Here is a 21,449-nt window from a genome sequence, read left to right on the forward strand (position 1 = left end):
ACCCACGTCGGAGATCCGGAAGAAGCTCCTGGCTCCTGGCTCCGGATCGGCGCTGTTCCGGCCATTGCAGCCAACTGGGGAGTGAACCATCGGATGGAAGACCTTTCTCTCTCTCTGCCTCTCCTCTCTCTGTGTAACTCTAACTTTAAAGCAAAATAAATAAATCTTTTTTTTTTTAAAAGACACTTGCTACCAGACTTGCTCTGGAGACTATCCCTGCTTGCCTGATGAAGTGTGTGGCCATTTGGGAGAAGCCCACAAGGCAAGGCACTACAAGACAGCCTGTAGAAGCGAGGGGCAGAGACTAGGAGCCGAGTAAAGCTAGAAGCTGAGGGTGGCCTTCAGCCAACTGCCAGCAAGAAGCTGGTGCCCTTGAACCCACAACCATAAGGAAATGAATGCTGCCAACGGCCTGGGTAAACTTGGTAGTGGACCCCTCCAGGTTGAGCCTCTGTGTGAGAAGCAGCACAGCCGACACCTTGGTTGCAGACTTGTGAGATCCTAAGCAGGAGACTCAGCTAAGCTGATTGCAGAGTGCTGCCTCACTGAGGTGGTGAGATAACAAATGTGTCTTGTAGTTTGTCATAGAGCAACAAAAAACCAATACAGTGCTCGATGTCCACTCCACCCTCACAGTGTGCCTTCAGGTACTGCATTTCTCATATTCCTTTGCGAATAGGATTTTGGATTTACCATAGGCTAATTAGATGTGCACATGTAAGATCTGAATGGAAAAAGTGAAGAAGGGGCTATGCTTCTGCCATTTCTGCCATACACATGGCTGTGAAGATATTTAGCTGCTCTCTCTCTCTCTTTAAAGATTAATTTTATTTTATTCGAAAGACAGAGTTACAGAGAGAGGTAGAGACAGAGGGAGGTCTTCCATCTGCTGGTTTACTCCCCAGATGGCCTCAATGGCCTGAGCTAAGCCAATCCAAAGCCAGGAGCCAGGAGCTTCTTCCGGGTCTCCCACATGGGTGCAGGGGACCAAGGACTTGAACCATCCTCCACTACTTTCCCAGGTCATAGCAGAGAGCTGGATTGGAAGAGGAGCAGCTGGGACTAGAACCGGCGCCCATATGGGATGCCGGCGCTTCAGGCCAGGGCTTTAACCCGCTGTACCACAGTGCCGGCCCCTAGCTGGTCTCTTATGGGTGCTGAGAGGCAGGGTGCATGACGTCTATTTCATGGGCATAAATCACAGCAAGTGGAGAATGGTTCTTGAGGGATAGCAGCAGAAGTGATGAATTTTAATTTTCTTTACAGCACTAGGGAGTGGCAGCTTACTTACTAACCACAGAAGAGTCAGAAACTTCCTTGGTGGCCTGGTATTGGTACACATTGGAAATTGAAAGCTCAATTTAGTCAGTCTCTTGATAATTATGAAAGTCATTTAATATCTAGTAATAAATCTTTTCCTGCCTCAACTAATTGGAGGGAATTTTGTTCTCTGCAACTTAACTAGAACTAATACAGGAGGGAAGTTCTCAAGCAATATTTGACTTAAATGTAAATAAAAATACACCATAGTAAATAATAATAATCTCTTTAATGAAACAATTTTTCAGGTTTAAAATGGATTTATAATATTTATTTTTATAAAGGCAAGTAAAACCACCTTATAACACAAATTTAATGCATAAGGTATAATGCACTGGTTCAGTTTGACACATACATATCTTTAATATTAAGAATAACCCATTTGTTGAACAAGACTGAAACTATAAAACTATAATGTGTTCATCTTGAGTCTCCTGCTGACTCCAAAAATAAATGTCTTTTTAAGCTTGCATTTTAAATTGTTTTGCCACTCTAAAACCTCTCAGTATTTGATTTTAATTAATCTAGGCTAAAATACAATATTCAGTCTCTTCACTATTCTGACTTTAAATTTATATCAAATATTAATATATGCTCTTGAGAAAGTATCTTTTTTTGTAAATACAATCGACAAAATATTTAACAAACTGTATACAATAGTGTCTTTGTAGAAGCATGGGCTATGTGTCTTTCTAGGGCTAATATATATAATTTAACAATTGCTGTATAATAGCAGATGTATGATAGTTTTCATATAAACCATTAAATACGCTTTAAAATGTGGACACATTTCGAGAAAAGATATAGATGCTTATTTACCAACTATCTCTTTAAGTGGTGATTTTCTTAAAAAAAAGACAATGCTGATCAACTCATTTTAAAGACACTACTAGAACGTGTGTGGCCAAGCCCAATGCATGACGTTTTCAAAGGCTCAACTTGAAATTTCTCGAACTTCTAGGAAAATGATGTATTCTATGTTGACAAAGCCCTCTGTGTTGGGCCTTGTTCACGGTGGCAACCTTTTGCCAAAGGTTGACTATCCTAAGTCCTTGCCAGAAAAGGAGACTTGTTAGGTCACTATAAAGGAGATCTGCCCTTTCATTGTTTCACATCTAGAAAAGTCCTAGGGCTTCAAATCAAAGTCTTGTGAAGAAAGAAGCCCCAGTGGAGGCTTCCTGCCCCAACTTCTTAAGTGAGTTAATATATTGCTCTTGTCAGAAAGAGCACAGACAAGTGGACAAATGCAGTTTGCTTCTTTTACAGTTTTCAAAAGTGCTAATAAAGCCCATTATCTCTAAATGGGCTGTCATTGAAATGACTGAAATATAAGCAGCATAAAGTATAGGGAAATTGCACATCTCATTCAGATAGTCACAACTTTTTAAGGTAGGTTCTACTCATTCATTACCTTGGCAATGATCACATACAAGTATGTACTACATGCTTGTCAGACTAACACTATAATTCAGTCTTAGCACGACTATTTACTACGAATGTAAATTAAAACATGAAAATCCAAAATCTCAAGCTAGAATCAAAGCAGTCACAAGCAACTCTGACACAAATGCCACAAACAGCTGCACTCCAAAAGATTTCTAGTAATTTCTCAGTCTAATGGAAAACGTATACAGTTAATTGAACTGTTCATTAACCATTCTCAAAAGGCTGGCTTTATACAGCTTAAGTACAAATATAATATTCCGTCAAGGTTCTGCACCACTTGAGAATGGTATTATTTAAAGAACAAATAGTATTTTTTGGTAATATTGTTTTCTTCATGGCAGCCCCAAGTTTAGAACTCTTGATTTGTTTTTATCAGTAACAGAGTTAGTAGTGTGTCAGTAGCTTCTGAACTGTGCAGGGAAGGAGACTGCAGAAGTAACTAAAATGACATTTATTACTAGATTGTATGAGATTAACTTTAAACATTAGTGCCATTTCAGTTAAATAACTTGAGGCATGAGGGCCCCAAATGGTAATTAAGGCTACAGATCTATGAGTTTAGTTTTCTAAAGTACTCTAAGAGGACTGAGGCAATTCAGGAAAGTAGCTATCAATATGACCTATCTACATCATTGATACTCAAACACAACTTCATTTTCTCAAAATCATTAGTAATTCATATGTAAACAGCAGCACAAGCCAGTAATTTCCTTACTAAACATGATATAGTGGTGCCCTCTAGTGGTAACATTTAGTATACTCCTCTGATAATGCGTATCTTGTGAAATATAAGAATTGTAATGAATCATCTTGATTCTGAAATATCTTGCCTTTTTTTTTTTTTACCTTCAAATACACTGTTAACAAGATAAATCCCTGAGCCCTACTTCCTGGAATCAAGCTGTCTTGCTATAGGAATCTTGGTCAACTTGTCTATGATAGGCAATTATTGTTAAGAGATTTACATCTTGGTCCTACGCTTTAACTGAGAAGATTTTGCACTTTCTATCTTGGCTTTTACATCTATGGGCTTTTCAAAAAACCTCACCAAGGCTGGTTCATTCAAGAGAGATGCAAGAATCTGTTCAAATGCAAATGACCACTGAGGTTCCTCCCTAAGAGAGGAGGGATCTTTCTCTAGGCGGCTCTCCTGATTCCCCTCACTGGGTCCTGCAGAAGCACAGCTGGAGATTCCTTTGGCCGGTGATGTAGGGCTATGTAGCTTCCTGCCAACTTCTTCCATCCTGAGCAAAAGGCTGGTTACGACAGCAATGGCTTGATATAATGACTCTTCTTCAGGGTCCTCATGAAACAAGTTATAGAGGGTCTTTGAAAACTGAATAAATTGTGACTGGAAGACACAAGTTGGGAATATGATATTTGGATATTAGACTTAGCAAATATAAAGACAACATGGAGGTAAATAATCTCCTGTATAGAATTCGTACCATATGGACTTTATCCTAGAAATTACAAGAAACTGATGACTAATCCCAAACTAAATCCTAGTTTCAGAAAGATGCGTATGAACCATGGAAGAAAATTTCATTTCAGTTTTCCCATTTGTTGCCTAATAGCAGCACATTACATTCAGACTAATTCCTGGATAGTTTGCCTGCCGGCGTCACTTCAGTGATAGCTGGTACTTCTAATGAAACAAAGTCCTCCCTTTCCCTGCACGCAAACCATTAATTAATTAAACAATTTTCATGAAAGGATTAAACAGTGGGCAGCTCAGCCAGAATGGCTTACCCTCCCATTTGGACACATTTGCTTTTAAAGGCTAAGGTGGGGCCTAGGTGGAGAGAGAACCTGGTTTGTTTGCTTACTGCCCCTAGATAAACCATAGACATTCCTAGAGCGCATTTATCATTTAAACAAGTTTTCCAACAAGAGAATTCTATACATCAGTCACCCAATCAGAAAAGTTTATCTGTAAACAAAAAGCAAAACGAAAGGGTATGCTTCCATAAGAACATGTTGCAACAAATGTTTAAGTTTTCCTTTGCTTCCTTTTCCTTGAGTATTGTTCATTTATAATTTAAAATAAACTTAAGCTATCAACTTATTTTAAAAATTACTTATTTTGGAGGTGGCATTGTGGTGCAGTGGGTTAAACCACTGCTTGTGACACCAGCATCCTATATCAGAGTGTTGGTTCGAGTCCTGGCTGCTCAGCTTTTGATCCAGCCCCTTGCTCAAGTAACTGTGAAAACAGAAGATGGCTCAACCACTTGGGTACTCGCCACTCACGTGGAAGACCAGGATGGAGCTCCTAGCTCCTGGTTTTGGCCTGCTCTACCCGTGGCCATTGTACCCATTTGGGGAGTGAACCAACAGAAAATCTCTCTCTGTCTCCCCTTCTCTCTGTCACTCTGCCTTTCAAATACATAAAATCAATCTTAAAAAAATTACTTAATCATCAAATTAAATTTTTAGGGGTCCTTAATATGTGTGCCAGTTAGGTTTTAATTTAATATTGTAAGATATTCTGACTGTGTGCTATATAAGAAATAGATGAATTTAAAATTTTATCAATAATCATCACTAGCATTGCCTGAGCAGTTTAAATATAGGGTCACTAGGAACCTGGGTGGGGATGTATCTTAGTACTTTCTTATTCCTGGTACTTGGCATCTAGTAGGCAATAAAGATGTTTTCTGAATAAATGATCATTTCCACTAAAGCCTGAAATATGCTACAATTTTTCTACAGGAATAAATGTTGCCATAGCAGAACTATCTGAAACACTGGATATACTTATGTGTCTAAGTAAAAAAATCACTGTGGTGGTTATTTAGCCTAGTGGTTAAGACACTTGCTTCCTAGATACTGTGGTGTAGTGTGTTAAGCTGCCACCTCCAATACCGGCATTCCCTGTGAGTGCTGGTTCATGTCCTGTGTGCTTCACCTCTGATCCAGCTTGAAATCAGGGACAGTGCTGTGGCATAGCAAGTAAAGCTGCTGCCTGCAGTGCAGCATCCCATATGGGCACTGGTTTGAGTCCCAGCTGCTCCACTTTCAATCCAGCTCCCTGCTAATGTGCCTGGGAAAGCAGTAGAAGATAGATGGCCCAAGTGCTGTGGCACCAGCCTCCCATGTGGTGGACCCAGATGGGAGTCCCAGGCTCTTTTGGCTTCAGCCTGGCTCAGCTCCAGCCATTGTAGCCATTTGGGGAACGAAACAACAAAAGAAAAACTAATATCTGTCTCTCTCTCTCTCTCTTTCTCTCTGCCTTTCAAATATATAGAATAAATTTTACAAAAAGACACATGCCTCCCGTATCAGAGTGTTTGGGTTCTATACCTAGGCTCCTGACTCTAGCTTCCTGTTAATGTACAACCTGGGAGTCAGTGACAATAGCTCAAGTAGTTGGCTCCCTGTCACCTACATGGGAGACATGGGTTAAGTTCCAGGCTACCAGCTTTGGCCTGGCCCAGCTCGGGCCATTGTGGGCATCTGGTGAATGAAACAGCAGATGGGGGCTGATATTATATACATCTCCCTCCCTCTGTCTACCTCATAAATATTTTTTTATTTAAGTAAAAATAATTTAAAATTTGTTCCCAGTCTTATGTGCTCATCCAAAACTTACAGATTATATAGCTCATTTTGTAATAACATATTAGCTGTTTTAGAATCAGTCACATCCATATTATACAAAAAAGTAAGAATCCAGAATTTTCTCTTTGAAAATACTCTACCTGATTCATTCGTGGTAAATCCTTAATGTTTTCTTCTTTTTTGAAAAGCTCATCTTGCCATTGAGTTAGATAGGCTTGAATATCAATTTTTCCTTTGCCTGAACATAGAGAAAAAAACATTTCACAATGAATACTCCACTGTATTTCCTCAAGTCTCTAAGAGAATAATTATGATTGAAAGATCTTTCACTGAGATATAAGATTCCTCTTTCAATCCAAGAAATTATCTGAATTTACCCTTGATTTCTCTCACAGGCTCTCAGACTACTTTCTCCATTTCTATTTGGACTAAAACTTTTCATTTGGGAAGGTTGGGGACTAAGGGAGATGGAGGGAGAGAGGGAGAAAGGAAGTTTTTATATTAAAACACTATACCTAGGGGCCGGCATTGTGGCGTAGCGGGTAAAGCCGCCGCCTGCAGTGCTGGCATCCCATATGGGCACCAGTTCGAGTCCTGGCTGCTCCATTTCCAATCCAGCTTTCTGCTGTGGCCTGGGAAAGCAGTGGAAGATGGCCCAAGTCCTTGGGCCCCTGCACGCATGTGGGTGACCGGAGGAAGCTCCTGACTCCTAGCTTTGGATCGGCACAACTCTGGCCATTGTGGCCAACTGGAGAGTGAACCAGTGGATGGAAGACCTCTCTCTCTCTCTCTCTGCCTCTCCTTCTCTCTCTGTGTAACTCTGACTTTCAAATAAATAAATAATCTTTAAAAAAAAAAACACAGTATACCCAGACTTGAGAATGCAAATCTAATGTTGTCATTCTCATGCATAGTACTAAGTTTCATATGTTTTCAATATCATTTTCTTAATATGCAGATACAAAAGTGGTCTATGGTGGATCTTTTCAGATATTCAAAACTACTTATTTATTCCTTTAGAGAGTTACACAAGATGATATTAATGGGACTCAATTATTTAAGATCACTTGAAAGCTGGTTGGAAAGGCTGAGGAAGATATATGATGGGCTTTTAGAGGGCAATGTGCACTCTTAATGTGCATACAATCTGACCCACCATAACATTCTGGGGCTGGCGCTGTTGGCATAGCGGGTTAAGCCACCACCTGCAGCACTGGCATCCTATATGGGTGCCAGTTTGAATCTTGGCTGCTCCACTTTCAAGACAGTTCCCTGCTAATGCGCCTGGGAAAGCAGCAGGAAATGGCCTAAGTGCTCAGGCTCTTGCACCCAAGTGGGAGACCTGGATGAATTTATCTTCTCCCAAGGAAATATTTATAAAATTCTAAAATGTAAAGTATAAAAATGTTTGTTGCAGCACAATTTCCAAAAAAAAAAAAAAAAAGATTGGAGACAACCTAAATGTCTATCAGTATTAGACTAGTCACTGAAATAATTTATTATACAACCAAACAATAAAATACTCCTTAGTCATTCAAAACAATATGGTAGATCCAAATGTACTGACATGGAAAGATGTTCATTATATGTCATAAAATATGATATATCATAAAAACAAATAGCAGAACAGTATTTATAAAAGTTTTCATTTTTTTCCTGATTGCCAATTAAACAGTTTTAAATTTCATAAGCTTAACAATGAAGGGTTAGACACTAAAGCCAACACATACACCTAGCATTTCAGTCTAAGCTTGTCCATACAGACAGCTGAAATCAATTACAACATATGGTTAACAAATGCCAGGGGAATTTTCTTTTTTTTTATATAAAGATTTATTTATTTATTTCAAAGTCAGAGTTACACGGAGAAAGAAGAGGCAGAAAGAGAGAGAGAGGTCTTCCATCCGCTGGTTCATTTCCCAATTGGCTGAAACAGCCGGAGCTGTGCCAATCCGAAGCCAGGAGCCAGGAGCTCCTTCCGGGTCTCCCATGTGGGTGCAGGGGCCCAAGGACTTGGGCCATTTTCCACTGCTTTCCCAGACCATAGCAGAGAGCTGGGTCAGAAGAGGAGCAGCCAGGACTCGAACTGGTGCCCATATGGGATGCCGGAGCTTCAGGCCAGGGCGTTAACCTGCTGTGCCACAGCGCCAGCCCCGCGAACTTTCTTTAAATTAAATTTTTATAGGTATTAAATTTCATCTTGCACACTGAAGTTATCATAGAAACTGGGCATAGTCAAAGCTTCTATATTTACCTTTATTCTTCATTTAACTTTGAAAACAATACTATAGTTGAATATTAAAACAAAAAAAAATAGGAAGTAGTGGGCATATTATGGTTATAGTCTTTCACTCATCCATCCACTACTGCATACAAAATGCCAGCAGTGACTTATCCACTGGCCCCATTAAGAGGTCTGACACGGAACACCCCCTCTGGGATGATGTTCATCATCCTCATATGCTTCTCCATTACAAGGACTCCATCTTTCCTGATTTGGATCAAAGTCCACCCGATCCATTTCATCAGTCTCTTCTACCTCCTTCCTCTCAGGGATACATTTTTTCCAGCAAAGAGAGCTTATCAGGAGAGAGAAAGCCATTCTCAGGAAAGCTAACCTTAAGTGCAATGATTAGGTGACCCTTTTCATAAGGCCTATGACAAACTGGCATGCTTTCATGTAGCACACACTTGGTATCTCCAGGCTTGACAATCTGACCTGGATGAGAGGTGATGATTACGGTTCAGTTGTCAAGAGAGGAAACTGGCTTTTGGAAACTACATAATGCTTCAACCAGTTGTATGTCCACACATATAAAAAGGTCTTCTCCTCTTCAAGTAAAAACAGTGTGGCACAATAGGTTAATCCTCCACCTGTGACACCAGCATCCATATGGGTGCTGGTTCGAGACTCGGCTGCTCCTCTTCTGATCCAGCTCCCTACTAATGGCCTGGGAAAGCAGTAGAAGATGGTCCAAGTGCTTGGGCCCCTGCACCCACGTGGGAGACTCAGAAGAGGCTCAAGGCTCCTGGCTTCAGATCAGCCCAGCTCTGTGGCCATCTGGGGAGTGAACCAGCAGATGGAAGACCTTTCTCTCTGCCCCCCTCTTACTGTCTATAACTCTACCTCTCAAATAAATAAATAAAATCTTAAAACAACAACAACAAAACAGCATGATTCTTCTGATATAACACAGTGATCTCCTGGCTCCAGGCCTGATTCTTGGTCTCCTTCACCATGGAATGCTACCTTCTGGCCATCTTTCATGCCTTTGTCAATATGAACTTCTAGAATTTTCTTCCCTCAAACTATTTTTCCTTGTTGCTGCTTTTACATCTATGTTTAGGATTGATTTATTTTCCTATGGCCCTGGCACTACATGTATACAGACTGAAGTTGCTGAACTACTCCAGGTCCTATCTGGTGAATTCTTTTTTTAAGATTTATTTATTTATTTGAAAGGCAGAGTTATACAGAAAGAGAAGGAGGGACAGAGAGAGGAGAGAAAGAGAGGTCTTCCATCCGCTGGTTCACTCCCCAGATGGCCACAATGGCCGGAGCTGCTTTCTCAGGCCACAGCAGAGAGCTGGATCAGAAGAGGGGCAGCCAGGATTCAAACTGGCGCCCATATGGGATGCTGGCACTGTAGGCGGTGGCTTTACCTGCTATGCCACAGTGGCAGCTCCCTGATGAATTCTTATTTGCATTCTAGTACCTGGGCAATAGGGACAGCACTGTACTGCTCCTTTCTTACTGCCTCGGCCTTCACATTTGTCACAAATCACATTCTTCTGCAGAGCCAGTTTTCTTGTTGCACTATTACCTAAGTCTTCTAAGGTTACTAAGAGTTGACGTAGGGGGCCAGTGCTGTGGCGTAGCAGATAAAGCCACTGCCTGCAGTGCTGGCACCCCATATGGGCACCGGTCCAAGTCCTGGCTGCTCCACTTCCCATCCAGCTCTCTGCTAAGGCCTGGGAAAGCAGTACAAGATGGCCCAAGTCCTTGGGCCCTGCACCTGCATGGGAGACCTAGAAGAAGCTCCTGGCTTCTGGGTTTTCTCTCTCTCTCTCTCTCTCTCTCTGCCTCTCCTTCTCTGTATAACTCTTTCAAATAAATAAATAAGTCATTTAAAAAAAAAAAAACAAAGAGGGGCCGGTGCTGCGGCTCATTTAGCTAATCCTCTGCATGTAGCGCCAGTTCTAGTCCCAGTTGCTCCTCTTCCAGTCCAGCTCTCTGCTGTGGCCCGGGAGGGCAGTGGAGGATGGCCCAAGTGCTTGGGTCCCTGCACCCGCATGGGAGACTGGGAGGAAGCACCTGGCTCCTGGCTTCAGATCAGCGCAGCTCTGGCTGTGGCGGCCATTTGGAGGGGTGAACCAACAGAGGGAGGACCTTTTTCTTTGTCTCTCTCTCTCTCACCATCTATAACTCTACCTGTCAAATAAATAAAAAAATAAAAAACAAAGAGTTGATGTACAACATTTTTACCTCTCTGTTCTCTCTGCATCCTTCCTCCTCCTCCAAAACACATGTCCATGGGGGAGCCAAAACCACCACCTGCTCTACCCCCCTTAATTGCTTGTTCTCCTCCTTTGTCATATAATTCCCTTTTCTTTGCATCAGAAAGAACTTCATAAGCTTGAGAAATCTGTTTAAACTTTTCTCCTATATTTAGATTCTTATCAGGGTGGTACTTCAAGGCCAATTTTTTTTTCAATTCTTCCTGGGTTGCTTTGAGTTTGACCCCCAAAACATCATAGTAAGTGCTTTCTTTCACGATTTTCTACAGCAGGTGAGCAGGCTGGGGCTGGTGTGGGGGAGCAGGAAAAAGCTTGGGCAGCTGCTGCTCCTCTGCCGTTCACCAAGCATACTGGAAAGTTCTCTCATTTTTTTCTTAAAGATAATATATATATATATGTAAATAGAATCAGGTCTGGAAAGGATAAAGACAAGAATAATTTCGGCCTTTACTTCTAGGTGGGGTTTGGTGGGAGTAAGACATGGTACTATCTGAATTTCTTGTAAAATGATTATCTATTACTTTTGTGATTCAATACTTTAGAAATAAAATTAAATGACTATGGATCATTTACTATTTTATATAACTTCTGAGGAATTAAGAAATTATTATACTAACACAAAGAGGGGATAAATTGTTAAACACAAGGAAACTGAAAAAGCTCTCAGGACAGTTAGATAGCCTTTAAAAGAATCGACCCTCCAACTTGTAGCTACCTCTGTTTACAAAAACAGTAACTTAATAAACTAAATGATATTTCTGGATCACAGTACCTTTTTCAGGGCTCTTTTTTGCTGATTCTGCTTCCTTCTCACTTGTAGGCTTGGAAACTACAGGAAAAGAGGACAATTGCATTTTGTAAAATATTAACAAATACCTTAATGAACAACTTAATACATTATCCCTCTTAGTAGTTTTTTTATCTGTTCTACTTAATATGACTGGTTTAGATCTGTAATTGATGCACAGTTATTCTTAAGTGTTGAAAATTAACTGAAATGCGATCCCTGTTGAACATGGTGGTGGGAATGGGAGAGGGAAGAGATGTATAATTTGGGACATGCTCAGGCTGACTTGCCCCAAGTGGTGGAGTTGGAAGCATACCAGGGGATTCCAATTCAATCCCATCGAGGTGGCATGTACCAATGCCATCTCACTGTTCCAGGTGATCAGTTTCAGTTCACAGTTGGTCATGGTGGAGGGACTGGGAGTCAAAGGGAGCACATAGACAAGTCTAGTACCTGCTAACACTAACCGATGGAGTAAATAAAGGGGAGAGTGATCCAACATGGGAAGTGAGATACTCAGCAGACTCATAGAATGGCAGATGTCCTAAATAGCACTCTGGCCTCAGAATCAGCCCTAAAGGCATTCGGAGCTGGCTGAAAAGCTCATGAGAGTATTTCAGGCATGGAAAGCCAAGACACTCTGGCAAAAGATCTCTGCGAGTGAGATCCCAGTGGAAAGAACAGGTCATCAAAGAAGGAGGTACCTTTCTCTGAAGGGAGGAGAGAACCTCCACTTTGACTATGACCTTGTCTAAACAAGATAAGAGTCGGAGAACTCAGAGGGCTTCCATAGCCTTGGAAACTCATGACTGGAGCATAGGGAGATTACTGATGCCATAGACAGGAGTGTCAATTGGTAAAGTCAACAACAGGAGTCACTGTGCACTTACTCCTCATGTAGGATCTCTATCCTTAATGTGCTGTACATTGAGATTTAATGCTATAATGAGTACTCAAACAATATATTTCACTTTGTGTTTCTATGGGGGTGCAAACTGTTGAAATCCTTACTTAATGCATACTAAACTGATCCTCTGTAAAAAAAAAAAAAAAGAAATTATCAATTCCCAACTTGACTCTCACTGGGATTAAACATGACAATAGGTCTGCTCTGATTTCATCATCATTTAAAAAAAAAATCATCTATTATTTTTCACTTTATGTTTCTGTGTGGGAGCAAACTGTTGAAATCCATACTTAATGTATACTAAGCTGATCTTCTGTATATTAAGATAATCGAAAATGAATCTTGATGTGAATGGAAGGGGAGAGGGAGTGGGAAAGGGGAGGGTTGTGGGTGGGAGGGACGGTATGGGGGGGAAGCCATTGTAATCCATAAGTCGTACTTTGGAAATTTATATGCATTAAATAAAAGTTTAAAAAAAAAAAAAAAGAACCATTTCACAATACTGAAAAAAAATATTAACAAATACCTTTGAAAATAAAATAAAATTACAAACAAAGACTTAAAAGTACATATTAGTACATTTTAGCTGACCTGGACCTCCGTTACTACAAGACAAAATATTTTAAAACTTTCACAGTAAAAAGAACATGGAGCGTGGCGGGGAGGGGCGGGCAGGTGTTTGGCACAGTAGCTAAGAAACAGCTTGGCACACCTGCTTCCCATATTAATATAGCTGGTTCAAGTCCCAGTTCTTCTGCTTCCCATCTAGCTTCCTGCTGATGCGCACCCTGGGAGGCAGCAGATGGTGGCTCAAGTACTTAGGTTCCTGCCACCCACATGGGAGATCTGGAGTGAGTTATGGGCTCCTGGTTTTGGCCTGGGCCAGCCTTGGCTGCTGCCAGGCATTTGCAGAGTGAACCAGCGGATGAAAGATTTCTATTGTTCTACCTTTCAAACAAAATGAAAATAAATAATTTTTTAAAAAGAACACTGGGGGGAAAAACTAAATTAAAAATCCTAGAAGAAAGTATATCAAATATTAACTATCTATTCCTCAGTGGTATTTTCTTCTTTGTGACTTTCAATTAAATGTATTATTTTTACATATTATACTAGAAGTCAGAAGGCTCAGCTACAAGTCCTAATTATGGCAATAATTCAGTGAAATCTTGTACTAGTCACTTTTCTCTGGGCCTCAGTGCCCTTATTCATAAAATGAAGGGACTTGATTAGATTATTTGTAAGGTTTCTCATACTTAATGTTCAAAAATTTAACATACATTAATCACAAACACATACCAATCATACATTAATCAGTACCCATCCCTGTATAAGATACTATATACTCATGACAATGAAGCAAAGGACACAAAAATAAGCTGATATCACTCCAATTTATGTCTGGGAGCCAGACTCATTCCTGTCTCTTACACCAACAGTGATTTATAAAAGTATCCACTGTCTGAATAATAGCTATGACCTTCAATCATCAAAGAATCTATTGTCTTCATTGTATTTTATCAAGGTATGAAAATGGTCCAATACATTGTAGAAATTCCTGCAACATTAATTAGAAACAAAATATATTTTCTTTTAAATTCTTCAATAAATAATAAACTCCATAACTCAAAGCAGTTTGGTTAATCAGACAAATATCTATGGACTAAACTAAGTGCTATGATAGTACAAAAGAAGTAGAAAGTATACCAAATCCAAGCTTTACTAGTGGTAGTTGGGTAAAGAATATCTAGGCCAGGAAGATCTCTATGAGTGACTGATCATCAAAGCAGTTAGACATTTGAACAGATATTTACCATGGAGCTGACTGAAATAAAGTAATTCTTCCTTGGAAAGTTCATCTCCTTTTGAAGAGTCCTTCGATTCCACTTCAGTATAAGCTGAAACATATAACCCATATCACATTTACTAACAATAAGGGATGAAGACAGGATTCGTGATGGTCAGCTAAATCTGGGAGAAGCTGGTTAAGCAAAATGATTTCTGTATAAGAAAGACAGAAGCAAAGAACTGTGGAAGTGGTACTATTCTACCATATAGAAAATAAGAACTTGATCATTCTGAGTTCTGTTACTTCTCCTGTTTGCTTTTTAATAGTTTCTGAGAGCCATTACAAGTTGAAATAAGAAAAGCTGGTATTTGGAAACCTCTGAAAATGGTGCCCTCAGCCATTTAACAAACTTCTTCAGTAACAAGGAAATCATGAAGTTGACTGTTTTGCTGGACTTTCTACCTGTGCTTTGAAAGATATGGAATTGTTTTCCTATTTTTGATCTCCTTACTGAAAGTGTATTCAATGGCACTATTAAACATTGTATCAGCAACCTAACTTGACAATGTAAATTTATTTTTTAAAGATGTATTTATTTGAAAGACAGAGTTACAGAGAGAGGTAGAGACAGAGAGAGAGGTCTTCCAGAGGAAGGAGGGAGGGAGGGAAGGAGGGAAAAAGAAAGTCACCTGGCTCTCCTGAGAAGATGCTAAAAGGGACACAGGTGAAGCTTCAGACAAATTATGCAGTGGTGTTTTTGTGAATTACTCTATCCAAGCTAAAAGGTACTTTTATACAATGTTCCTTCAGCTGAAAGCCAAGGAACTGTTTTGTCAAAGTAGGGGTCAGAGCTGGGAAAGGCAGCCTCTTAAGGTCAGGGGGAAAAACTTAAACAAACTGGAGTGGTGTGGCAAACTTGAGGCAATATGGTAGATTAGAAAGAAACTTGAGCCTTGGAGTCAGACCTCATGTTGAATCCCATCTATGCAATTTATTAACTATATGATCTGCAGCAAATAATTAAATCATTCTGACCTTCAGTTTCTTTATCATTAATATTGGAAGGGTAATACCATCTCTCAGGGATAGTGTGAGGATTTTATAAAAGAATTCATGTAAAGCAGAGGTTCTGACAGATCAAGTGTTCAAGAAATGGTAGCTTTGATTTTGCTTTCTTCTCCAAATACATAATACAAATGGTTGCATTTTTCTGATTAATTTGCAGTATTTTATAAGTTTGGGAGTTTGTCTAACATTAACTTCTACTTTAATGACAACAACCACCCAAATTGAGCATTATACCAATATTCAAATTCTTGTACACAAACTTTCATTAAATTTATTATTTTTTTTTTTTGACAGGCAGAGTGGACAGTGAGAGAGAGAGACAGAGAGAAAGGTCTTCCTTTTTCCATTGGTTCACCCCCCAAATGGCGCGCTGCGGAAGGTGCACTGCACTGATCCGAAGCCAGGAGCCAGGTGCTTCTCCTGGTCTCCCACGTGGGTGCAGGGCCCAAGGACTTGGGCCATCCTCCACTGCACTCCCAGGCCACAGCAGAGAACTGGCCTGGAAGAGGAGCAACTAGGACAGAATCCGGCGCCCCGACCAGGTCTAGAACCCGCTGTGCCAGCACCGCAGGCGGAGGATTAGCCTAGTGAGCCACGGCGCCGGCCCATTAAATTTATTGACAGGAAATTTGTGGACCCATCTGCTACACAAACCTTTTTTCACAGATTTCACTGTATCTGTACCAGCAAAAGTAGTGATAATATGACCTGAGGGCCACAATGAAACAATGACTTCATATCATATTGAAAATTACATTCGGGGCTGGTGCTGTGGCATATTGGGTAAAGCCACTACCTGCAGCATCAGCATCCCAAGTGGGCGCCGGTTCAAGTTCTGGCTGCTGCACTTCTGATCTAGCTCCCTGCTGGTGTGCCTGGAAAAGCAGCAAAGATGGCCCAAGTCTTTTAGGTCCTGCACCCATGTGGGAGACCTGGATGATGATCCTGTCTCCTGGCTTCAGCCTAGCCCAGCCCCAGCTGTTGCAGCCATTTGGGGAGTGAACCACCGAATGGAGGATCTCTCCCTCTCTCTCTGCCTCTCCTCCTCTATAACGCTGACTTTCAAATAAATATATAAATCTTTTAAAAAAGAAAATCACACTGTTTGTTACAATCATATCTGCAATTGTACTCGTTAAAATGGAACCAAGCCTTGTTGTATATCATTAAACACTGTTAAATGCTTACCTGGAGGAATGTGCAGCTTAAAAAGCAGTTTAAGCTTCTCAGTAAAACTTCCATTGTACATTATGTCTGTCCAATAAAATTCAATTGCAAACAATCAGGTACCCGAAGAATAGGCAATCAATTCCAGCAGCAAAGATTAGTTAAGACACGGATATTAGCTTCTTCTACTTAGGCTAACAGTTAACCAACCACTTGGTCAGCTAGATTCTCATCTTTAAGTGTATAAGCAAAACACAATTTATCACAGGGATAAAATGCTGTCCTGCCTGTCTCCTTTCCCTCAACCTCAGATTTCCTTTTTCTTTGGAATGAGGTCTCCTGCCCTATTTGAGGGGAGAACTGCTCTTCAGGGGCAGTGTCTGATAAGAAAGCATGCTGGAGTGTCTGGAAAAGCAAAGGAACAATATCTATGGGTGAAGCACTGACTAACCACAGGTACAACATGCTTGCTGGATATTTTTCTATTGCTTTTCTGGGCTGTATGGTTGGGTTTTTATTGAGGAGAAAAGTTTTCGTAGCTTTCTGCACATGAGTACAGGAAAATTCAGACATTCTTTTCCTTCAAATTAACCATTTAAAACATCTACATCTAATAGCTTGTTCTTCTGAGAGGACTGTAGCAAACTGAGATGAACATAATTAGATTTAGCAATTAACACAGAAAAGGGTCCAGTTAGTACTGAAGCTGGAACCCACATAGCTCAGAGTGACAGAATCTGGCTAAATTGACAATAATAGGCAGTACTAAATATTTCTAGGGGCACCTTTATTTTTTGCTTAAAAAAATTTGGACATCATCCTACCAATTACAGAGGAGAATTCTTTGAAGTTTATAAGGCAGTCAGAGTTTTCATCCAACAATCGGAATGTCCATAACGCCAGCGAGTCTCTGTTTGCAGAATGAGCCCAAGGACTCAACAAGTGATACAATACTCTGAATTGCTGGCAGTCAATCTGATACTGCTCCAAATAAGGCAGACTGGGGTCATGGTGCTTCAATGCTGGACAACTCAAACGCCAATAACAAGATAAAAACAGTTCTTTCTATTAAACACAAATTAAAAAAGGAAAGTCAGTAAGTCAGGAAAGGTACAATTTTCTTTCATTTCAACATGACATAATAAATATGAAATTATTAAGAGTAGTTGTGATAAAATTCTGGTTAAAGAGCATTACATTTTATTTATTTTTTTAAAGTTTTTATTTAATGAATGAGTTTTTTCATAGGTACAACTTTAGGAATATAATGGTGGATTACATTTTATTTAAAGAAGAACAACAGTACCTTAAAGATGACATAAAGTTCATCCAATTCATGAAGGCTCAACTTCACATCTTGTGACACAACACGCAACTTAAAAAAGATTAAAAACAATTTAGAATTTAACACTTCAGTACAGAAATACTCTTTGAATCCACTCAAGAATCTCCCCTGCCAGCAGAACACATTTTTCTTTTAATTTTTTAAAGGAGCAATAAAGTTAAGTGCACCTCAATTACCCTTTTAAAAAGCTGTGCCTAGACCACAGTTCAATTCTACTCTGATATGTACTTTGACATTCATCTCTTCATAACCAGAAATTATTGCTGAAGGACAGCTGCTTAATGTCTATAAATATAAGCAATAGTATTCCAAGTCTCATTCCATATATTCCTCTCTTGCTGCACGAGCAATCTGTCAAATTGTGTTGCAAGGTTGTCATTAAACACTTCAAAGGCATCAGGAGATGTACACTCCCTCTCTACGCCAAAAAAAATGTTCCAAATAATCAGCTTACAAAATAAGTAATTTTATGTTACTCCATTAAGAATAAGCACTAATGGTACAATCATTATAGTAGTTAAGAAATTTAAAAGCAAGATTAAAGATAAATGCTAGAATGAGATAGAACTTTAAAAAAAAACCAGCAGACTCAATGAATAAATTGAAGAGTTATTTAAATGCATGGTCACTGTCATATATGCAGTCAAATTGAACTTAGAATAGTGATTACTAGAGGGTGCAAAGGGTGAGGGAAGAGATAGAGGGAGGCTGGGTAACAGGTACCAAATGATCAGATAGAAGGAGTAAGTCCTAGTGTTCTACAGCACTTTGAGGTGACTATAGTTTAAAACAATGTATTATATGCTGTGAAAAGAACCAGAAGAGAGAGGCCAGCATTGTGGCATAGTAGGTAAATCTGCCTCCAATGATATAACTATTTCAAATAAATAAATAATTTTTTTTTGACAGGCAGAGTGGATAGTGAGAGAGAGAGAGAGAGACAGAGAAAGGTCTTCCTTTTGCCGTTGGTTCACCCTCCAATGGCCGCCACGGCTGGCACGCTGCAGCCGGCGCACCGCGCTGATCCGAAGGCAGGACCCAGGTGCTTCTCCTGGTCTCCCATGGGGTGCAGGGCCCAAGCACTTGGGCCATCCTGCACTCCGGGCCACAGCAGAGAGCTGGCCTGGAAGAGGGGCAACCGGGAAAGAATCCGGCGCCCCGACCAGGACTAGAACCTGGTGTGCTGGCACCGCTAGGTGGAGGATTAGCCTATTGAGCCGCGGCGCCGGCCAATAAATCTTTTTAAAAACTTAAAAAGGCTGGAAAAGTGGAGCTGGTAGGCTCCAAACACAAAGAAAAGTTAGGGAAGTAAAAAGGTTGGTTCTCTGGTTTGACTGGCTTCTACCATAAATACGTGTGAAATATTGCACAGTGCCTCATAAAAATGTACAAGCATTATGTTAATCAAAAACCCCAAAGCAACAAATAAAAAATGAATAAAGTAGACAGATTTCTGGCAAGTATGATAGAATAAATCACTATTAAATATCACTGAGAAGGAAAGGATAATATAAGCACATATACAGAGCTCACTAAAGGTGCCCAGCACATTGTAGGTACCATTAAATATCTGCTGAATGAATTCTGGAAGATTTGAACCAATATACTTGATAATCTAGACAGATAATTTAATATGAAAATATACATGACAAAAATTAACTTGGTCAAGAAAGACAATTTGAATAAACACAACTAAAAAAGTGACTGCAGACCCTCATGGTTTTATAGACTTGTTTTCTCAAATGTTCAGGTAATGGGTAATTTCTATGTAATCTATAGACTATTCCAGAACTTAGAAAACTTACTTTTTATAAATTTCACTCTATGGTTAGCACACACACACAAAGAAAACTTTACACTAATGTTACTTTAACATAGACACAAGAACCTAGCTAAAACTATTTAGCAAAAATATCAAAGCAGAATGCAAAAAGAATGACATATCATAACCAAATAGAATTCTTTTCAAGAATTCAGCAAAGGGGCCAGAGTTGTGGCACACCAAGTTAAGCCTCCACCTGCGATGTCGGCATCTTAAATGGGTATCTATTCCAGATCTGGTTGCTCCACTTCCAATCCAGCTCCCTGCTAATGCGCCTGGGAAAGCAGTGGAAGATGGCCCAAGTACTTGAAGTCCTGCACCCAAGTGAGACACCTAGATGAATCTCCTGACTCCCAGCTTCCCAGTTCTGGCTGTTGCAGCCATCTGGGGGAGTGAAAGAGTGAAAGAGTGAAACAGTGGATTAAGACCTCTCTCTCTCTCTCTCTCTCTCTCTCTCTCTCTTTCCTCTTCCTGTGTCTCTGCCTTTCAAATAAATAAAAAAATAAATCTAACAAAAAAGAACTCATTGGAAGCCTGATATTATGAATTCCTTAAAAAATTTAATATATTAGTAAAGTACAAAAATTACAAATTTAAGGCATGAAAAAGTCAGCCAGGGCTGGGCCAGGCCACCCAGATCTCCCACATAATGGTAGGGGCCTGAGAACTTGATCCACCATCTGCTACCTCTCAGGCTGCATTAGCAGGAAGGTGGATCAGAAGCAGAGTAGCCAAGACTGAAATTACTACTCTTATATGGGATATGGTCATCCCACGCATTGGCTTAACCCACTTCACTACAACACATGCACCTCAATTTTTATTTTAAAAGAAATGTCCTAAACCTCTTAACTTTTAAACTAAATAAAACATTCTTAATTAACTTGATACAAGGCATCCTTCAAAGATAGCAATAAAGTACTAGAAGCATTCCTATTAAATTCAGGAATAAGATAAGAAAATCTGTTACTACTGAGATTATTCAATACATCTCCGAAAATCCTACTCAAAGCAGTTATGTACAAAAAAGAAAAGAGGCCTAATTATCAGGAAGGGTCAAAATTCTAAGACTACAACTGGCATGCTTGAACATTCAGAAAAATCTGAAAAAGCCAACTGAAAAATATTATAATTAATGACAGTAACATGGCCACTTAAAATAGCAACATATTTAAATCAATACCTTGTACATACACCGAAATAAACAATTAGAAAATGTAAAGGAAAAAAATCTCACTCATATTAGCAGAAAAATTATTATAAAATACACCAGAGAAGAGTAAGCCCAACAAGAAATGAGTAAGATCTACATAATCTACTATAAATGCTTAGTGAGGGACATTTAAAAAGTGGATAATTAAAATGGATATCAAAAAGGAACTTTAAAAGCCTTATCAGATTTTAAAATGGAGTACAAGGCCACAGTAATCAAAACAATATGGTATTGTTTTAGTACCAAAAATAAAAAATAAAGTCTAGAAATAAAGCCCATGTATGTATACAAGAATATAGCATAGGACTATTCAATAATTGGCTTTCAGACAATACGTGATTGCAGGTGGGAAAAATAACATTCGAGTCCTATCTTGTGCCATAAACAAAAAATATACTCTAGGTGTATTAAAGATTTAAACATTTTAAGATTTATTTATTTATTTGTCAGGCAGAGCAATTGAGAGAGTAAGAGCGAGAGAGAGAAGAGAGGGAGAAAGAGAT

The 21,449-nt window shown here is 39.7% G+C and overlaps 1 protein-coding gene and 1 pseudogene across 1 annotated transcript in view; both read right to left on the reverse strand.

Annotated features, from left to right (window-relative positions):
• Window positions 1–1,530: 1,530 nt before the first annotated feature.
• Window positions 1,531–21,449, reverse strand: part of TBC1D8B (TBC1 domain family member 8B) — an 88,770-nt gene continuing 68,851 nt past the window's right edge. The window contains exons 15-21 of the mRNA XM_002720152.5: window positions 17,873–17,941; window positions 17,391–17,631; window positions 16,588–16,653; window positions 14,357–14,440; window positions 11,621–11,677; window positions 6,471–6,568; window positions 1,531–4,117 (exon numbers count right to left, since the gene is read on the reverse strand). Coding sequence (XP_002720198.2) covers window positions 3,728–4,117; window positions 6,471–6,568; window positions 11,621–11,677; window positions 14,357–14,440; window positions 16,588–16,653; window positions 17,391–17,631; window positions 17,873–17,941 — 1,005 coding nt within the window. The 3' untranslated portion in view covers window positions 1,531–3,727. The remainder of the gene's footprint in view (window positions 4,118–6,470; window positions 6,569–11,620; window positions 11,678–14,356; window positions 14,441–16,587; window positions 16,654–17,390; window positions 17,632–17,872; window positions 17,942–21,449) is intronic.
• Window positions 8,610–9,164, reverse strand: LOC103351922 (dnaJ homolog subfamily A member 1 pseudogene; annotated as a pseudogene).

This window comes from Oryctolagus cuniculus, chromosome X (assembly GCF_964237555.1).
Source record: "Oryctolagus cuniculus chromosome X, mOryCun1.1, whole genome shotgun sequence".
Lineage (NCBI taxonomy): Eukaryota > Metazoa > Chordata > Mammalia > Lagomorpha > Leporidae > Oryctolagus > Oryctolagus cuniculus.